General features: G+C 42.1%; 1 protein-coding gene across 1 annotated transcript in view; it reads left to right on the top strand.

Moving 5' to 3' along the window:
* KHDRBS2 (KH RNA binding domain containing, signal transduction associated 2) overlaps positions 1-17,902 on the top strand; it is a 510,624-nt gene that overhangs the window by 261,366 nt on the left and 231,356 nt on the right. Inside the window, exons 5-6 of the mRNA XM_084812352.1 lie at positions 12,348-12,475; positions 16,693-16,888. Of these exons, the coding sequence (XP_084668478.1) occupies positions 12,348-12,475; positions 16,693-16,888 (324 nt within the window). The remainder of the gene's footprint in view (positions 1-12,347; positions 12,476-16,692; positions 16,889-17,902) is intronic.

Here is a 17,902-nt window from a genome sequence, read left to right as displayed (position 1 = left end):
CTGTTCACATGGCTTTACACACCACAATCGGCTATGATCCCCTCCCCTTTGCAAAAGTAAACTTACTGTTACAGGGCAGTTTTGAATTGCATGCATGTCTCTTAACAGCAAGGGAATAATAATTGTACTTTTAAACGCTTCTGAAACGAGAACCGAGGAAACTGAGGCTTGAGAGAGGGGAAAAATTCTTGGGACCATCCATCACTAGGCAGGCTAGCCAGGGATTCACAACATGACACACACACCCATCTTCTCCTTCAACCTGGCACACAGAAACAAAGTGCCAAAACTCAGGATGCTGCAGGGAGATGGGGGTCGCCTTGTACTTGCATTCTTCACGCAGCCATCAATCTTCTTCGGGAGGTGGTGGCAGGTGATTTCCAGGACTTGAAAGTAGAGCGTCACAGTTTTTCTTTAAAAAATGGTAAATCCCAGGTTTGACACAAGACGCGATGAGGTAAAGGGCAACCGAATCTTTGCCTTGTCAGGGGCGACAAATAACTCAGGCCAGCTTTTTTCCCACTCTGGTCTCAAACAGGAAAACAGTCTTAGTTTGCAATTGTAACATAATTTACAACGTCAGCCAGCCAGCTATGCGGGTCGTGTTGTTTTTGGAGACAGCTACTACAATATCTTCTTTTCTCAATCAGGTTGGGTCTCCCAGCTTACCAGGTTTATTGTCGCTTGCGGGAGCGTGGTAGTAGCATTTTTGGCTTGGCCAGGAACGTGCTGCCGGGTTTCTCAATCTCTTCAGCACACATGCTCAGGCAGTCCGACACTGGACACTCAAATCAGTGAGATTTCTTTATTGCAGGGAATCCCACAGCAAAAGCTTAATGGTTACACTCTTCAGAAATCAAATGGTCAGTAGCTACAGGCTCTATATAATTCTAAAACAGTCCAAAGCTAAACACTGTTACCTTGACAGAGATCTTCGGCATGGTTGCTCGGCTTCATTCTGCTTTGGGACTGTCCTCTGGCGTGCTTTCCGCACTAAGAGGGGTCTAGCCCGTGCCCTGGGTGCTGCTGCTTCACCTTCATCTTGTTCCTCAGCCTCATCTCGCAGGTCTTCATCTTCAGTTTCCACTTCTTAGGGATTTTGTCCCAATCAGGCGAGGTGATGATGTTGCACATCTCAGAACACTTTGGGCAGTTATTCCGAGCTCAGCGTTATCAGTCTAGCGGCTACTTCTTCAGCCTTACACTCCCACGCCTCGTTGGAGGTCAGGCTGTCTTGCAACATTTCTCTAATTAACAGCCACAGATCTTGTCCTTTCCCCAGCTCGGCTTTGAGCTTTTCTGCTTTCTCTCTCCATTCTGATTTCTTCTGCCCGACAGTTTGCAATGCTGTCAGCACAAGCCATGCCAGAGTTCCTGCACCCTGCGCCTCCTTAGCTGACCACTTTTCCAGCCGCAGAGATTCCAGCGCAGTTTCCAGAGCCACTGGCGGGCCGTCCTTCTTGACCTCTGGGCCACTCAGGACCGCTGATTGCTTTGCAACTGGACCTCACAGCTCCAACTGCGGACAGCCCGGGAGTCAGTTTAACATGCCAACAACTGCATCTTCCCTCCCTTTGAAACTGAACATAGCAGTATTCTTGGTAACCTGCTCATTGCGCCAATTGTATTGCCCCTGCAGTAGGCCTCTTAATTTAGAGGTGCCAAGATAGCGATAAATCAGATCCAGGTTTACTTACAAGGAGTACTTTATTGAGTAACTTACAGCACACAGGCATACCCAAGGTTGGATCAGACAGCTTCTCTGAACCCAGAGCCATAGCGTAAAATGGGTTTTATACCATACATGTCAGCAGTGAGGCAGCATGACAGCAGCAGGCGTTAATTAGCGTTCATCTGCAACTTTTCCAGCATAGACTAACAGCGCTTGTTCAGAAAAAACAATCAGAACTTTCCCAGCACAGCCACCTGTAACTCAGCATAAACATAGCCTCACTTCTCAGGCACATCCTAGGCCCTGATAAGATACTAGCCTTCATTAGCATGGAATGTGCTGAGGCCGCGCTATCGACCTTTGACTCATCTCACATGCTGAGAGGCCCATGAGCAAGGAAATTGCACTTATAGTTATAATGAACCTAAGCCAAGCATTATGGAACTCTAGGCCCCTTTAAAACTACAGGTGACTTGGTTACACTCCTGGGGCAATTACACATACCAGTAATAAGGTTTTAACTTGAAACCTGTAGTTTGCTGCTCAAATTATGAATGCTAAAAACTAGATATCTGGGGGAGTACTAGGCAATAAGTTAATTGCTTTAGTAGAATGGGTTAGGTAGTAATGAGACCGTATCAGAGTGGTGGCCTCCATTTATATTATTTATTTTATTTATTATATTGCTACACCACCCAATAGCCAAAACTCTCTGGGCAGTTCACAAAAATTTAAACCCTAAAGGATGCTTATTCACAAATAAATTTAGCAAGAGCATCCTCTTCTGTCTCTTAATTGGATGGTTGCTTTCACATTTGTTTTGTATTATATAGTTTTCTGTGTTGTCTTTTTTATAATGTTGCTGTCTAGTTGTCTCTCTTTTCTAATTAAGATTTTAATATAATAAATGCTTGGTTTTATTAAAGATTAGCTTAGTCTATTCCTTGGACTGCATGAAATATTCACAACCAACTGGTGGCACTGTTTAAAGATGGAAAATCAAAAGTGAATCCAACTATCAGGCTCAAATAGCTCCTCAACTTGCTTAATCTGATCTCACCCAGACCTCAAATATACCACAGCTTAAAATATTTCTATGTTTTCAAATATTCTGTTCCTCCCTGCAATGTTGTGATGGGAAAAGTTGCATCTCTCAAAGAGCCAACATCTGTAGGTTTGTAGATAATCCATTCCTGGTTTCAGCAGAATTTATGGGCTGTTTCTTAAAGATTCTGATGACACTGCATATGCATTTGTTCAGCCCTTGAATGACACCATTACTCCTGTGTGGATTTTTTGATTCCACAATATCTGTCAGAAAAATCATAGAGTAAATCATCTCTCTCATCTCTCTTAGTTTTTTTTAAAAAAATCCCTGGTTTCAAGGGTTTGATGTCAGGAAGAATGTGAAACTCTTTATTTCCAAATGTTTCAGTTCCAAAACGCTTTACACTGCTTTCTGTGCCAAGTGATTTCCCCCTTCTGTTATTCCCCTGCCTTCTCTTGGGCCACTTGAATGAATGAGTAGATCCTAATGTCTAGGACTATGTATATGGCTTTGGATAAGGTAAGGATGTAGAGACTGTGTAAAATCCATTCTGTCTGTGTTTCGTGGCACCTTTCATTCAATTGTCTGCCCACTGCCGGAATTGGATTTTTTGTTTCTGAATTTGCGCAGATGTGCATTTGAGCAAATTTGCATCTGCAAAAATTCACAAATTCCCACAAAATATGCATTTTCATGAGTTAACCTATGGGGGGAAATACACATTTTTGGCCCTTGAAAAAAAAAAGTGTATTTTTCTATGGTGAAATTTGTACAAAATTGAGGAAAGTTAGAAAACAGGTCCACAGGTTGTTGGAATCTTCCCAACAAGGGAAAAGCTGTTCCGCTGCAGAATCCGTGGATTGGATTCATGAAAATTCGAACTCATTTGGTCCTGTTGGGTATTTCTCTGACATCGCTAGGCTAGGATAAGGTTTGAATAGATGGAAATGAGACCAATTTAGGGATGTAAAGCTTTGGATCCATTTAATTCTTCAGTGCCTTTGGCACCTCTCCTTGTCAGTTAGCTTGACTAAATAGGCCTTTGCGGGAACGATACCCAAAACAAATCCCAAGATACGCAAGCTATCAAATAGTACATATATCCAAGGAGCTGGCCAAACAAATGTTCCAATGTCCTGAAGTGATTCTACTATCTATATTAGACTTCCGCAACCTGGTGCCCTCCAGATGTTTTGGACTTCAACTCCTATCAGTTTCTGCCAATATGGCCAATGTTCAGGAATGCTGGAAGCTATACTTCAAAACCTCTGGAGGGAGGGTACCACATTGGGGGAAGTTGTTTTTTAGCCTTATCACAATTCAGCAGGAAACTCACCAGAACAATTCTCACTGAGATCAGTGTAAATCATGCAAGAATTCCATGGGTAGTCCTATGAGCCCACAACTCTTATGCTGCTTATGAAAGAGTAACGGGGAAAAAATTCCTTGGAACTCCTCATATTTTTCATAGTGTATTCTTATATTTTACTCTCTGGCACATCAGAAATGAGCAGCTATTAACCTTGAAAAAGAGAAAAGTAATTTGAGGGTGACTTCAGGTGAAAATATCCAGTTATATTTCACTGCAAATCTCAGGGAATACCATGTTTTGCAGATCCCTTGTCAAAATTTTACAGCATACACCCATATTTTCCTATATGACTGTTTTAAGTGATTTTATTGAATCCTACTTGTACTCTAATGACATAGTAGCTGTTCATGTGATTTTTTTGGTCAATGCTACACAATGAAATGCCCCCTGCTGCACCCTGGCTTAATGCCTTCTGGGCTGTAACCGATCCTGGTCATCTGCTGCCTCCAGTTAACTCTCAGCTACAGAAAGGCGAGCTATGTAACATGGAGGCACTAAAACAAAGATACACCCACAATACTTAGTAGTGAATTGGTAAGAGAGCTGTGCACAAAATGTCCCCTCAGAAATTTCCACCTTATTGAGAACAGAGAAATTGGAGGAACCATTTCACTAAATTTCTTCAGGGGAAAATAAATCACCAACAGTTTCTTGGGGGTATGGTTCACCAGTAGCAGTGGCAGTAGCACAGCTTTTTTCTTTTCTCCTTAGAGTTTTGTTGTTGTTGTAGCAGCTACAGTGTTGGAAGCCTGGTCACGATTTTGTACTCTCCACAGTGTCCCAGACCTAGCATCATTCTAGGGCATTCTGGTGGCAGGCATTGCCAGTCACCACACACACACACAATGTAGGAGAATATTCAGAGAAAATTCTGTAAGTGGCCTTCTTTTTCTAGGGATGAGAAAAAGAAAAATCTCAGAAATTTCCTCATAAAAAGGTCTGAAAATTTTTGTTTTGGCTCGAATTGGTAAATAAGTTTTCCATTAGAGAAGGTATATTCAAACAGCCAAATCACAATGGTGGGTGAAATGCAAACATTGTGTATAATTTGTATGTATGATTAGAGGCCTTTCAAAATACAAGGAATGAGTCTGCTTGCATATATCATGTACACACATAGGCTCTATTCACAAAGGAATGGTCCGTGTGTGGAGGCTGGATGTGAGGTAGCAGATGTGATTCCACCCTTGCCCCACTCATTCAGTGTTGCCTTCCTGTGGCCAACTAAAAAGGGCTTATAGCAAGAGTCAAATGAGCAGACCAATGGAAAAGAAAAAAATCTTTCCAATATCATCATATCTCTTTCCTAATAAAAGCAGTCCAATTTTTTAAACCGAATATCTCATATTATTAAGAGGCCATCCAATGTTTTCTCATGGGAATCTGGTCAGCCAACCTATTTGAAAAGTTTATTCTTCAAAGAGATCAGGCATCACACATGAATGGCTGGAACTCCAAATGGATTGGCCCCAGACAAGCTTGTAGGAGAGACAAGGTTCCATATCCATATTCATAATAGAGCTACCTTCATAAAAGTATGGCACACTTTTAAGCATATTATTCTGTATTTATGGATACCAAAATAGCAGATTCTCACATAAAACAACTTGCAAAATCCAGTTTTTCAATTAATCTTTTATGTTTATGGAATGAGAGACAACTGTGGTCAGCTGCAGTCCATATTTGCTGTGATACCTCATCTTTCTTCCTCATGGGACAGGACATCCTTCCCCAGTTTGGTGCCTTCCAAATGTGTTAGACTGGTTGGGGGATTATGGGAGCTGTAGTTCAACACACATCCATAGGTCACAGGGGGGTTATGGGAGTTGTAGTTCAACACATCTGGAGGGCTCCAGGTTGTGTAAGGCAGCTGTAGGATGGTTCTATGCGAGTCCTCTATCAGAATATAAGATGCGTTCATCACTACCTCATGTTATGGTAGCAATGGGAACTATCATGTGGAGACGTTTCTGTGTGGTAAATATAATGTGCAGTCCAGAGGCTACAGTTCTAAGGAATTAAATTTATTTAGATTTATGTCTGAGTAGACATGTATAGGATGACACAGTTGGTCTGGTATTATTGGTGGGGAGAAATAAAAAAATTTAAGGTTCTTCTCATTCTCATTTATCTATTTATCTCCTTTGATATTGCTTAATATCCTGAAATCTCTAAACGGTTCACACCTCAATACATACATAATACAGTATAAAAATCAAACCAGTAAAAACAGTGTAAGAACAATATAAAATAATAAATAATTTAAAACACTACTACAAAACAATAAAACAGAGCAGCGTCATAGCCCATTACAATTCAGGGAAAGCCTTTGCAAACAAGTATGACTTCAAGAGGCATTTAAAGCTCACCACAGTTTTTGCCTCTTGAACAGTGCATGGGAGAGTGTTCCAGAGGGTGGGTGCTACTACCAATAAGGCCCCCTTGGAAGATTTCAGGGGTTGACTGGGTGTATATAGGGCAAGGCAGTTAACTAGGTATCCTAGTACAAAGTTGTTTATTATTTATTTATTTATTTATTTATTGCATCTATATCCCGCCTTTTTTCCTCTTGCAAGGAACCCGAGGCGGCTTACATTATCCTCCTCCTCCTCCTCTCCATTTTATCCTCACAACAGCAACCCTGTGAGGTGGGTTGTGCTGAGAGTCTGTGACTGGCCCAAAGTCACCCAGTGAGCTTCCATGGCCAAGTGGGAACTAGAACCCGGATCTCCCGGCTCCCAGTCCAGCACTCTAGCCATTACACCATGCTGGCTGTAGGGCTTTGTATGTCAACAATAGGACCTTGAACATGGCTCTGTAGCTAATAGACAGTCAGTGTAGTTCTTTTAACAGAGGTATAATATGTGTATAGCTGGATGCTCCACTAAAAACTAGCTGCTACATTCTGCACTAGCTGCAGCTTCTGAACCAGGTGTAACGATAGCCCCACATGGCACGCATTATGAAAAACAAATAACATGGGAAGAAAAACATGGTAAATGACAGCCCAAAGGAAAGATTTTGTGTGCAGAAACCAGTGGAGGCTGGTGGCTCCAATTTCGGTGGGGCTGTGGATCCACTCCGGGTTTCAGTCAGAACCAGCCAGAACTCTAAAGTACCTATCCAAAGAGCTGAACCTATTTGGGGGATCAGGTTCAGCACCTTGGATGGCTCCTTTAGAGTTCTGGCTGGTTCTGACTGAAACCTGGAATAGATTTATAGCCTCACCGAAATAGGAGCCACCAGCCTCCACTGGCAGAAACATACAAACAAGAAAGCCTTTGGGCTGTCGTTTTAGTAGCATGCCTTGGGACTCACTGCATCAGAGATTCATTCCGTCTTTTATGATTACTTTAAAATGAAACTACTTTGATGTACCTTTTCTTTCCTCTTATATTTGCACAGATAGCGTGATTATTACAGATCTATGGAAAATTGTCATTGTAAGCCACAGCAGGTTGTAAATAAATGACTGTGGTGCTTTAAAAATATGCAACAAAAAGGTCTTGCTTTTGAAACAAACCTGGCCATTTTGCCACTGCAACATTATCTTTTTGCTTTCTTTGTGATTACTTGGAGGTTGGAAAGGAAGGAAAGATCTCATTTGATTTGATTTTTTCTTCCTTTTTGGTTATGGAAAACTAATTAAAGTAGCGTGCTGTTTTACTGCCTGAAAGCTGGCAAATGCATTAGTGTTTCCAGTATACCCTCAGACTCAAGAGAGGAGTTCAGTTTTTTTTTTTTTTATGACTGCCGTAGAAATACTGCTCATATTCTGCGATGGACATCTTGTGTAATTACTTTATCAGTTGAAGCATTCATTCAATCTTCTGCTTACTGATTCAGAAGAAGCACAGAGTGCTCTGGAGTCAGTACACTGAGATTTTATTTGAAAGACTGTACCTCGTGCCACTTGGGTGTAATGTTTTATCAATTAAAAATGCAATGTTCAAGTCTTCAAGAAGACAGATGCTCCTAGTTAGAAGATGTTTGCAGCCCTATGGTGAAGAAAATTATTTAAAGACATAGATGGTCAAAGATCATAAAATTCATTGCCACTAAAAATTGAGTCACTTCATTCACAGGGGAAATGAGAATTTCTACTTGGTCTCTATAAATGAGGGCTTGGTAAAGGAGAGCTATGATGGTGGAGGGGCATGGAAATGCCCCACCACCAAACTCCATGCATAGCATACATAGGGATGTGCGAATCAGCAAAACTTGAGCTTGCCAAAGTTCTCCAAATTCTCATTCTGAATCGAGTATTTATCAGATTGTGAGCTTTGCTTTCATTCTTTTCACATGAAAATCCATACATATTTTTCTAAATGTATTCATCAGTTGTACATATCTTCAAAATGTACACATTCTTCTCCCCTAGATTAAAGCATATTTGTGTGCATTTTTCAAAAGTGTACATTTTATCCAGATTTTTCAAATGTATGCATTTCTTTAATTTTAGTTTTTATTACATTTTTATACTGCTCTCTGGGCAGTTCACAATTAAAACCATAAAATACAGCTTGAAAAATATGATATAAAACTGCTGAAAGTTTTAAAATTAGGGATGTACAAAAATCACTTACCTGTTCACGGATTATGTTTATGGTGGGGGGGAGGCGTTCCATCCCTCCGCCCGGGAATTCTGGACGGGGGGGAGGCGCTCTGTTCCTCCCCCCCGGAAACCTCCACGGCTGGCTGTGCTCCGCGGCAGCTCCGCGGAGCAGCCGGCCAGGCCCAGCCAGGCCAGAGCCATCCGCAGCCGGATTTCCAGCCGTGGAGGGCTCTGAGGGGGGGAAAAAACGCGTACACAAATGGCGGCAGCTATGGCCGCCGCCATTTGCGTTCCTTATTTTTGACGTCTTAATCTACGTAAATATGTACGTAGACTAAGACGGCGAAAATAAGGGGAATGCAAATAGCGTAGTGGATGCTATTTGCATTCCCCTTATTTTCATCGTCTTAGTCTATGTAATTATTTACGTAGACTAAGATGGCCCAAAATAAGGAATGCAAATGGCGGCGGCCATAGCCACCGCCATTTGCGTACGCCTTTCTTTCTTTTTTTTAACCCAGTTGTTTTATGCTACGTAAGTTTTTACGTAGCCTAAAACGTCTGGGTTAAAAAAAAAAAAAGCATGCGCAAATGGCAGCGGCCGTAGCTGCCACCATTTGTGTACGCCTTTTTTTTTTTTTTTAACCCAGATGTTTTAGGCTATGTAAAAACTTGCATAACCTATCACGTGTGTGTAAAAAAAAAAAAAAAACTGCAAATGGCGGCAGTGGCAGCTGGTTGTAAGACCAGCCGCTGCAGCCGCCGCCACCGAAGCCGCCGCCGCCCGGAAGATCCGCCCCAAGTAAGTCTTGTCCCGGGGGGATCCGTGGGGGGGGCATGGGGGCAGGCCGTTCTGCCACAGATTTTGGGGGGCCAAATGCACTGGCATTTGGCCTCCTCGAGATCCGTGGCGGAATTCTCTGCCATCCCTATTTAAGATACCAGTAAAACCAAGGTAAAACCCAGCAGCAGTTACAGTCCTTTCATACAGGGAAAGCCCGAGTGAAAAGGTGTGTTTTCAGTAGGGATGTTAGAGAGCCAGTGTGGTGTAGTGGCAAGAGTGTTGGACTAGGAGCTGGGAGATCCGGGTTCTAGTCCCCACTCGGCCATGGAAGCTCACTGGGTGACTTTGGGCCAGTCACAGACTCTCAGCCCAACCCACCTCACAGGGTTGTTGTTGTGAGGATGAAATGGAGAGGAGGAGGATAATGTAAGCCACCTTGGGTTCCTTGCAAGATGAAAAAAGGCGGGGTATAAATGCAATAAATAAATAAATAAATAAATTCTGCCACGGACTCCAGTGAGGCTGGATTCTAAAGAATCTTTTTGTTGTGATAGGCTACGTAGATACTTACATAGCCTATCACGGCTTGGCAGGGATGCAAATGGCAGCCGACATAGCGGCCGCCATTTGCAACTGCAGCCCAGCTGCAGCTGGAAGTCCGCCTGTGGCTGGACCCGGCTGGCGGCTCCACGACCTTGCTGTGGAGCAGAGCTGGCCAGGGAGGATTCCCGGGGGGAGGGACGGATCACCTTCCCCCTCCTGCAGACCCCAGCGGACAGAGGTAAGTGGGGTTTCGTACACCCCTAGTTTTCAGGAGGCGTTTAAATGATGTTACATTTTCTGTCTCCTGAACTGCCTGGGGAAGGGTTTTCTATAGAGAAGGCCCGCTGTTGGGGGTATTCATGGTGACATTCCTTTCACTCTGGTAGCTAATAGGCAGCAGACACTCTCAGAAAATTGTTGCCATGCAGGGTGGGGCCTTGCCCATTAACAAAATGGTTGCCATGGTGGATGTGGCCAGTGGTCGGGGTTCTCCATGGTGACATTCCGTTCTTTTTGGAATGACCAGTAGGACCTCCTCTGAAGAACTTAAATGTTGTCTGGGTATATATAAGGGAAGGCAGTCTGCTAGGTATCCTGGTCTCCAGTTGTTTATCCTGCTCCCAAGCCTGCTGTTGAACACAGTTTGGGGGTGGGGGGTCTGCAAATTACACTGCAAGTTTAGAAATGCATGGACTTCAACCGCAGAGTGGGTCTGAGTCCATGTTCAGTCCAGAAGGTACAAAGTGGGTAAATCAAATTGAAACCAAACTGAAACAAATTTCTCACACATCCCTGTGCATACAAGTTTCTATTTGCAGTATGTGTATTCACATATGATCAAATGCATATAATCTCCCTTACATAAGATTCCATATTCTAGCCAACCAACCCTAAAACCATTTCCCTAAAAACAACCAACACCTCAGGCACCTAGATAACAACACTGGACTGCACTGCACTATACGCAACTCTCTATCATGCTTCCCCTACCCCTACAGCAATGTGGGTAAAGCAACACTGGGCTACTTTGTAAGGCTGGCAGAATCCATACTCTCTCAGCCACAGCTCTCCCCCATCCCCACAATAAGGGCATAATAATGATGGACTTTATGGCTGTGAGAGCTGGACTATATGGAAGGCTGAGCACCGAAGAATTGATGCTTTCGAACTGTGGTGCTGGAGAAGACTCTTACGAGTCCCCTGGACTGCAAGAAGGTCAAATTAGTCCATCCTAAAGGAAATCAACCCTGAGTGCTCATTGGAAGGACAGATACTGAAGCTGAAGCTCAAATATTTTGGCCACCTAATGCGAAGAGAAAACTCTCTGGAAAAGATCCTGATGTTGGGAAAGACTGAAGGCAAAAGGAGAAGGGGACAGCAGAGGATGAGATGGCTAGATAGCATCACCGATGCAATGAATATGAACTTGAGCACACTCCGGGAGAGAGCGCAGGACAGGAAGGCCTGGCGTGCTATGGTCCATGGGGTCACGAAGAGTCGGACACGACTGAACGACTGAACAACAACAATGATGGACTTTATTTGCTTTGCCAGTGGCAGGGTAGTCTTTAAATATTTAGAAACCTAAGACCTGAGTCAGAAAGTTCATGAACTCCTGTCTTTGCTGCTACTGTTTGTTTGACATGCTACTGTCCAGTCACAGCTACACTAAACTCTTAGATTTCTCTCTCTATTTTTTTCTGCCATGAGCTGCAATCGCTTCCCGTCTATGGAAGACCAGAACAATGTCTTCAAAATGGAGCAGGAAATCCCTTCTTTAGACAATGGGTGTGCCACTCTAGACTTTTTCTATAAGGCTACCACTGCATCCCTAATTGTCACATCATGGGTTGATTACTCACATTCAAGAGTACAAACGTAGGCACCTTTGCTAAGAGGAACTTGAACATATGGAGGTTGAGATGGAACCAGTGGACCCAATTCCATTCCCTCTACAGATTCTTTTCTATACTGGATGATTTTCTGTACAGGGTTTACATATCTCTCTCTCATGTGTGCGTGTGTGTGTGTGTATGAAAAGCATAAGGCTGAGATCCTAAGCACACTAACAGGGGGCAAGTCTCACAGAACTCAGTTGGGCTTATTTCTTTTTAAAGGTGCTTAGTTCCATGGTGTAGCCAGTAGTCTTCATTGCTGAATAAACTTCATATATTTCAGTAATCTATACATGCAAATTATTTGCTTTTTCAAGAAACAAAAAACACTCTACCAAGCAAGAGGATTTATTTAGGCCTTTTGGACAACATCCAAAAGATTTTGATATTTCAAATACAAAAATAACCCAAATTTCAAATAAAAAAACTGACCCATGCAGGGGAGATGACAGGTGTTCTGCTGCCTTCTCTTTTTCAGGACTATAACGATGAAATCCGTCAAGAGCAATTGAGAGAATTATCATATTTAAATGGTTCAGAGGATTCAGCTCGTGGGCGAAGCATTCGAGGAAGAGGGATCCGGGTTCCTCCTGCAGCTCCTCCAAGGTCAGTTGCTTTGTCCTTCTTTACAAGCAATATAAATGGGCATGCAATAGCTGCAGCTCCAGGCAGAGATGTCATGGTTTAAATATATAGATTAAAGGCTACTATCCGGAGAAGTGAATGAGAGAAAAATGTGGGAGTTTTGCTTATTTGTTTTGTTTCTATCGAACCTCCCCTGCTCACCAAATTGAAACTATGTTTTAAATACAGGGGAGTGTATATGGCTTGTTAAGTGAGAGAAATAATTATAGTCATGGCTGAGTTTGAGACCAAAGAACAAGTTAGTCATGGCTTAAGTCCTAGTGCCTTCAGTGGCATTTAATTGGATTGAGGTCCATATTTAAGCAAAGGTAAATATGCCCAACTGAATCCACACAACTTCTAGCTTATGTGGTAGGGACTTGCTTCTCCCAGAAACCTTGAAGAATTGTTTTGTTACATGGTCATACTTGTAACATTCCTGACCTGAACTTGGGCACAAATTAGGACCTGGAATAAGTTATCTATGACTTACTGTGAATAATAAAGATCCATGTTTACTCACAGTACAATTGCCATGTATAGAGCCAGTACAGCCTCATGAGAAAACAAACAAACAGTTTATTCTTAATTTATGTAAAGCTAATTTAAGAGTCACTCCATATATCAGCCTTCCCAAACCTGGTGATTGCAAATAACCATGTTGGCTGGGGATGATGGGAGTTGTGATCTAACACATCTGGAGGGCACCAGATTGGGGAAGGCTGCCATATACCATAGAAGAACTTAATTGACTGTGGATGCATTTTAATGTGCAGTCTCATTGATTTTACAAAGTTGTAGTGTTTGGTAGACAAGAGCCATTGCTTTTATTCCAGATCTTCCATGCCCTCGTATGGGTATCTTCTTCTGTCACCATCAACATTTTAAAACGCTGATTCAGAATAACCTTGATTTTTGTTTAATTGTAACATAAATTTGCTGTTACAACCATCCATCAGTGTACAAAATACATCATTAGCACTGCACAGACACCTACCTATTTGGGGGATTGTGACTGCCCCTGTCAGCTCAATCCCCACAGTACACTGGATGTTCATGCTTATCACATATGAATACACAGGCATAGATCTCAACACATGTTGACATTAATTGTGTAATCTCTACATCCAAGGTTTAGATTGTACAGTTTACACCTACAGATGTAAGCTCCTATTTATATACGCTGTCCAATGCATGAATATTGCGAATGCCCAGGCAGTGAGTCCAGCAAGTGTGATTGTGATCTCCGTCTACCTGTATATAAGTGTGTATGTATAGGGCTATTAAGTTCACCCCTTTATTGTTACAACCCTATGGAATATAATCCTTTTAATAAAACCAGGGATCTTCAGCTGAAATTTTGCATACTTGCTTGACTCATTATATTACTTCTATATTAGTTAAAAATGAGCTATTATTTTCCTGCCCAAGTGCAATTAATATCTCCTTGTTCTAGGGCCAACGTTGTTCTCTTGCATAACTAGCTCTTCTACCTCTCTAATATTCCCTCTCTCCTCCTGGTATATTTATAGAGAGAAATCATATTCTCTGTCAGTCTTCATTATGCTGGAAGGAACAAGGAAGTCGGATTCTTTGAATCTAATCTCCTAAAATGTATTTTTCAACCCCACTGTGGTTTGAATTGAGTTCTACAGAACAACCCCTTACTGGTTGTTTCGACCTACCAGTCACCTCTGTATTTAAAAATGGCATTGGTTTACTTCATTAAGATTTTAAAAACACATGTCCAATCTTGGTTGTTGTAACGTGTTTCTGAATACAAAGGGGATCACTTAGGCAAAGAGTAAAATAAAGTGATTTCTGATGAATATTTTTTATTGGAAAAAGATTTACCTTTCTACAAATAACAATACTTATTGAACCTTTCACATTCTACATGCTATTTTTGTAAAGTTACAAAACTGGAAACACAATTTAACTAATAAATCTCAGAGATTGACTGACCTACCCAAGCAAGTAAACAGAACCAAAACAATATTGGCTTGTTCTTTATAAAACATAGTTGGGTTGGGGTTAAATCAATATGTGGGGAATTGAAAAAGTAACCGAGCCAGAGATGCCCATATTTTCAACCTGACAAAGGTGACATTTACCTCTAAAAACACAACAAAAGTGTTAGGCATGCTCTTTCGGTAATAGAGAGTTGCTTACAAGGGGAAAGTATTAATTCTTTATTACATTTTGTCATAAGAGCTTTTCTACATGAGGCTGTTAATCCGCTATATCTACTTTTGGTTTTGTCACAGAACTGAGATCCAAGCACGAGATGAAAAGTATTTCCTTTCCTGCTTTTCTGCTATGTAACCTCTTGGTGGCACTGTGATATAGCAGAATAGTGCAATTACACAAGTAGAAAAAGCATTTTCTTTTGCTTTCACAAATAGTACTGCATTTTTTCTGTTCTAAAAAAACTCACAGAAAGTGCTGTTTGAAAATATACGTGAAATTGGGGGGTCACAATGTTGTCTAAAGAACCCATGAAGAACCATGAGTAGGGAACAATGACTGCATAATAAATACCTTGTGCAGAAAATCTCTATGCCTTTCACCTAGGAGCTCAGTGTGGCTTATGTGGGTAGGCTGACTGGTAGTGACTGGGCCAAGGTCATCCAATGATATTCATGACCGAGCAAGAGATTTGAACCTGGGTCTTCACCACTCATATGGTGTAACTCACACTATATGGTCATGTACCCTTTATATATTCTTGGTTTTTCCTTCTCTGGTGAACATGAGCTATTTATTCTGCAAGTACTTTTCTGTGGTGCATTGTTCCCCTTCTTTCTTCTCCTGGCATACTGTAATATGATTATTTATTTATTTATTTATTTATTTATTTATTTAGAGAAAATTTCTTCCCTACCTTTCACACCTCCAAAGGGCCCCCAAGGTGGTTTCCAAACACACATGCATGCACACACACACACACACACACACACACACGTGAGATAAAACAAATGCATCAGTTAAATTATTGAAACAGCAGCAGCAAAGGGTCACAAAACAACTGTTTAAAAACATATTGCCTCAACAGGAAGTTAAAACAGATTGAAGGCATAATGTAATAAAAATGTATTTGCCACCTTGCTGATGCTCAAGAGAGACAGGACTAACCAAATCCCTTTTGGTAGGGAGTTGCACAATCTGGATGCCACTACTAAGAAGGCCCACTGTTGTGTCCCCACCAAGGTCACCTCTGAAGGTGGTGGAGCCACAACGGCCTCAGAAACTGCACACAGTGCACCTGCAGATTTGCTCGGGATGAAGTGGTTCTTCAGATAACATGGTCCCAAGTCATTTCGGGTTTGATAGATAATGACCAGCACTTTGAACCATGCCCAGAAACAAATCAGAAGCCAGCGCAAATGAATTTTTTAAAAACTGGAGTCATATGTTCTGAGAAGCAAAGTGCTCCAGCTGGTGCATTTTACACCAGCTGGAGTTTCCAAACAACACTCTTCGATGCCAGCCCCACGTAGACTGCATTGCAGTGTTCCAGCCTGGATGCGGCCAGGGCATGAGTGACAGAGGCCAGATCTCCATGATCTGGTAAAGAATGCAACAGGTACACAAACTGAAGCTGAGCAAAGGCACCTACATAAAAATAGTGGGGGGGGGGGTTGTCCACTCCCCATCAATCTGCACATATTACAGCCTAACTGAGCTACCTTTGCACTATGAAACCCTTCAACTATCTGTCTACCCAGGAAACAGAAGTATCAAGCACATGAGTTTAATGATGATATGAGTGCTTTGGGGTGGCAGGGGGCGGGGGAGAGAAATCAATTCTATAAACTATATCTCAGCTGATTATTTATTTATTTATTTATTGCATTTATACCCCACCTTTCTCCCTCTCGCAAGGAACTCAAGGCGGCTTACATTATCCTCCTCCTCACCGTTGTATCCTCACAACAACAACCCCGTGAGGTGGGTTGGGCTGAGAGTCTGTGACTGGCCCAAAGTCACCCAGTGAGCTTCCATGGCCGAGTGGGGACTAGAACCCGGATCTCCCGGCTCCCAGCCCGTCACTCTCACCACTACACTACACTGGCTCCCATTAAGGTTTGGTACCACAAGCCACCAGAACAGAAGTCCTATCATGTGTGACAGGCTTTCTATAACTTTGCCTTTGGAGCTCGCCTTGACATTAAAGAGATTTCCCTGTTCCTTCTCAGGGGACGTGGGAGTGCAATTCCTCCTCCACCACCTGGACGAGAAGCTCAAGCACCAAGAGGAACCCCTGTGACACGTGGAGTGCTCCCAGTCCCTCCTGTGGCCAGGGGTGTTCCCACCCCTCGAGCAAGAGGAGTTCCAGCAGTACCAGGCTACCGGCCACCCCCTCCCCCAGCACATGAACCCTATGAAGAATATGTAAGTACCCTTTTTTCAATAACAGAAAGGAAGAAAGATACACATGTTAAAACAGGGATATCTTTAACGTCTTCACAAGTGCTTCACAGGCTACTTGGGAACATGACCAACGTTCTAAAGCATTCCAAGGGCGCCATTTGTACTACAGAGGGATTGGTGGTACGAGTGCAGTGTTAGCTTTTGCGCTGTTATCAGAATTACTGGTGGCACTGCGCCATCTCTAAGTGCACCCTTCCCTTTAAACAGGTGCATTCTGTTGTGGGATGATTCATCGCATGCTCGTGCTACTATACAGGCATAAGCACAGCATGATGTTTGCCTTCTGTGATACCCCTTTGGGGTTTTTCTGGGATTACTGACTGCATTATATTGTAAGCAATTTAAGCCTGGAACAGTGGTATTTGGAACAGTGGGACTGTTCAGTGGTTGTTATTAAATGTTCACCTATTTATTTGGGGTATGCTGAATTACCTTGATTTTCTTTATTTTTCTGTGATAGCTTAAAAGATTTCAACATGGATGACCCATGATGGGTAAAGCATACACGGTTTGGTTTGGTTTTAATAACACCTGTTGAATTTAATGATGTTCAGAGAGCCAGTTTTTTTTTAATAACTCATTTCTTCCAAAACTATAATTAGAAGGAATAAAACAGTTATTTGACATTGCTGGTCTAACATTACAAATGATTTCTCTTGGTCCCATCATAAATAAAACATGCACTTAGAAAACCTTTCAAGAATTAGTTAAGAATGCACATTTTTGATTGAATGGGGCTTATTCTGTAGAAACTCTATGACAGTTTTTAGATAGAGACAATGAAACTGTTACTAAGTTTTTAATTGTTTTTAATTAATAATATGTGAGTACCTTCCTTGGACAAAAGTGGCATATAAATTTAAACAGGAAGAAAAGAAGAAAGGAAAGAAGGAAATAATGTGTATGGGCCATGCAGGATTTTTTTTGTTTAAAAGAAGCAAATCGTAGACATGGCTTTCGCCTTCAACTTGAAGT

The sequence above is a fragment of the Heloderma suspectum genome, chromosome 1 (assembly GCF_057233095.1).
Source record: "Heloderma suspectum isolate Gila_16-S chromosome 1, 16-S_ref, whole genome shotgun sequence".
NCBI classification, from domain to species: Eukaryota; Metazoa; Chordata; class Lepidosauria; order Squamata; family Helodermatidae; genus Heloderma; species Heloderma suspectum.
Note: the sequence above shows the minus strand (reverse complement) of the source record. Positions and strands in the feature narration are given on the sequence as shown.